The 3,392-nt window shown below is 45.0% G+C and overlaps 1 protein-coding gene across 1 annotated transcript; it reads left to right on the plus strand.

Moving 5' to 3' along the window:
• The first annotated feature begins 1,081 nt into the window (after nucleotides 1-1,081).
• LOC139919056 (B2 bradykinin receptor) lies at nucleotides 1,082-2,167 on the plus strand. The gene has a single exon (XM_071908643.2). The coding sequence runs from the start codon at nucleotides 1,082-1,084 to the stop codon at nucleotides 2,165-2,167; it is 1,086 nt and encodes a 361-aa protein (XP_071764744.1).
• Nucleotides 2,168-3,392: the final 1,225 nt, after the last annotated feature.

Genomic DNA, 3,392 nt, shown 5'->3' on the forward strand with positions numbered 1-3,392 from the left:
AGAGGTTTATCTCAATACAGGTGCCATTAAATCACACTTTGGGTGGACGTTTGTGGCTGACGCTTCCGATACATGAGCCAAGAATAGACACATTTGTTACTAAACCCTAGCAGGCTATTTATCACCTGTCACTGAGTCAAGGATAAAAAGTGAAAACATAACGCTATTGGACAGTGGATACCATTATGGTGAGCCAGAGAAAGCAACAGTAGCTTGGGGGAAAAACAGATGTGAGTTCTGAGTGACGACACGGTGATGATCCCTGGGTCTGCACATATAAAAGTGGCCGGTCTCCCAGTGCGCGCTGCAGTGGAGGCTAGATCACCATGACGATAATCCGCTTGGAATGAACACGAAGCACATCTGGATGGAAAGGGCAGAGCCACGGAGATAAGGTGAGTGGTTCAGAGGCTGACTGGCATCTCCATTCCACGAAGCAGATAAGAGGGAAAGTGTATTTCTCGGTGAGTTAACGGCCATTTATTTCCAGCGTGAACTGTCTGGATAGAGAGGACGCAAACTAGGCAAAAGTTAAGCCAAGAACCAGATTCACTTACAGCCGCTTTGGACCTGAACCATGTTTATACTCACTTCATAATAACCTTTACTAAAGAGCGCATGGTGATCAGGCCATTTTTGGCATATGTGCTCCAAGAAAGCTATAAATAATGTAAACCCTAGACAATCTCAATAGGTTTTGCCAAAAAAACATCCAAACAAAGGGAGACTCGCAGTCCATTTATGACAACGCCAGGTATCACAGGACTATTCCACAATAAATCAGGCTTTTGCTATGAGTAAGAAAGGGAGAGTAGATTGCTGAGCCATTCTGCAAATAGTGAAACACTGCGATGGTATCTGTTTCTCATTAGTGATGAAACATTTCTCATTTCCGCAAGAACCTCTGTGCGGAGGCAGAGGCATTCCATCAAAGTATCGATGATTTCATAACGTCTTCTACCAGGCATGCTGGAGCTGTGTTCTTCCAAATTTATGCAATAATACTTCTTCTGACGGCAGTGATTTGACCACATATCACTATCATTTTTACTTTCAGCTTCCAGTGCTTCCAATGGCTCCAATGGTTGTGAATGCGTCGGACTGGTTGGTCCCCACTGTGGACCCAGACCTGGACCCCTGCAGTAACTACACAGAAGCCTGGCTGTGGCTCTCCTCCCTCCAGCCGTCCTACCTGGGTCTGGTAATTGCGGTGGGTGTGGTGGGGAACGGCCTGGTTCTCTGTGTGCTCTGCCTACAGAGGAAGCCCTGCACCGTGGCTGACGTCTACCTGGGGAACCTGGCTGCGGCCGACCTGGTCATGATGTTCTGCCTTCCCTTCTGGGCCGTCACCATCGCCCAAGGCTACCAGTGGAACTTCGGGGAGGCGCTCTGTAAGCTGGTCAACGTGGCCATCTCTATGAACTACTACTGTAGCGTGCTTTTCCTGGTGCTGGTGAGCGTGGACCGCTACCTGGCCCTGGTGAAGCCCATGAGCCCCAGCCGGCTGAGGAGAGCAGCCTGGGCCAAGCGGATCTGCCTGGGGATCTGGACCCTGGGTTTCCTTCTCAGTCTGCCCGTCCTGTTCTTCCGGACGGTGAGTTACGTGCCGGATCCCGGGGTGGACGCCTGCATCCTGGCCTACCCTCACCCGGCCTGGAGCGTCCAGCACAACATCACCAGGAACGTTCTGGGCTTTCTGGTTCCCGTCCTGGTGGTGACTTACTGCAGCCGCCACATTGTGGCGGCGCTGAACGACGGGCGAGCAAGAAGAATCCCCGGGGTTCGGGCGGAGAGGAAGCCCACCTACCTGGTCCTCGCCGTCCTGGCCGTCTTCCTCTTCTGCTGGACGCCGTACCAGGTGATGAGATTCCTCGACACTCTGGATTACTTCCAGGTGACGCCCGGCTGCCTCTGGGGCCACATCCTGGACATCGGCATACAGCTTTCTACGTATCTTGCGTACAGCAACAGCTCCATTAACCCCTTCCTGTTCGTCATCGTGGGGAAGCATTTCAGGAAAAGGGCGAAAGAGGTGTTTGGGAAAACTCTGAACCCCTGCTCAAAAGACACGACTTACTTGACCGTCATTTTCACCTCAACAAATAGATTAAATGAGACACAGCATATATGCACTGAAAAACTTGAACAAAAACGAACTGTATCTTGACCGCCTGATGAAACGTCTGCAACAGTATTAACCTTGTGAAACTGCTGTGATAAACTTGAATCAATACAAATATCAAACTTTTTTTCAAAATATTTACTATTTTCTTCTCAGTTTTACCTTAATTTAGTTTTCTTGTGACCAAACGAGGTATGAATTGATCTGGGATGTTCCAGATGATTCTTGTTGAGTCGTAATTACCGGTGGCCATCTGGCTCCGTATTGCCAAGGGATTTATTACCACAAATAGTGTACTTGGCTCTCTGTGTGCTATCCTTCCCCTTGCCTTTTCTTATTGCTTTTGTCATCATTTTGTTGACGCACCAAGAAATATTGGGATCTTACAACAGACTCAGTTCGGGTGCAAAATCGTGAAGATTTATGCCATAATCTATGCACTAAATAACTGCTGTCAAGTGTTGAAGATTAATCTAAATGTGATCTATAAAGACTTTCATTGTCACTGAGCTTCTTCTGTCGATGATGGAGTGCGTCATTATGAAGGCTAAGTATTTGAGACCTGAACTATAAAGGGGAATTATTGCAATGCGATCAAACTTAAAGAAGAAAAGGTCGTATCGTCGCTTGAAAAGGTTGTGGTGCTTATACTGTTTGCCCTCTTAATAGAAATAGTTTGTTAAAGGTAGAATTTGTCTTATTGGTTCTTTATTTATCAAGGTATGGGTTTTTCATACAATTACACAAATTCACATCCAGGAGCTGCCCAGTATGACTCCAGTCCTCTACGGAAAAACACAACTTGTAGAATTAGTTTTCCAACAACAGAAATGTTTTATGAAGTATGAAATTAATGCAGTTTAAGATCAACAGTTTTGACAGTTTTAAGTGTAAAAACCTCTAAATTTCAATGCATAGTTTCAAGAACCAGAATAATTATTTCAGTACAATAGGCCTTAATGCTATAATAGATTAAACTGTGTATAGATACATCCTCCACTGTTTGAAACAAAGGACTTATTCATGATGTAGACTTTATGAAGATTAAATTAAACATCCTATCCTAAAACAGTACTTATCCAAGTTGTAAAAATACCTGAAATTCATCATTCATCATCTCTAAAATACTGAGGTTCCAGTTTGTAAAAGTGTCATTACTTTGTCAACCAAGGACTTAATTTATCTTCTATCCTCAACTCTTCTTCTATTTGTTTTAAATCGTGCTATCAAACATTATGTGAGAATAGGTGTCACTTTATTTGAATCGTGG

This window comes from Centroberyx gerrardi, chromosome 18 (genome assembly GCF_048128805.1).
Source record: "Centroberyx gerrardi isolate f3 chromosome 18, fCenGer3.hap1.cur.20231027, whole genome shotgun sequence".
Lineage (NCBI taxonomy): Eukaryota > Metazoa > Chordata > Actinopteri > Beryciformes > Berycidae > Centroberyx > Centroberyx gerrardi.

Excerpts from the sequence above, each read along its gene's own strand:
- LOC139919056 (XM_071908643.2), top strand. The coding sequence starts at position 1,082 with ATGGTTGTGAATGCGTCGGACTGGTTGGTCCCCACTGTGGACCCAGAC.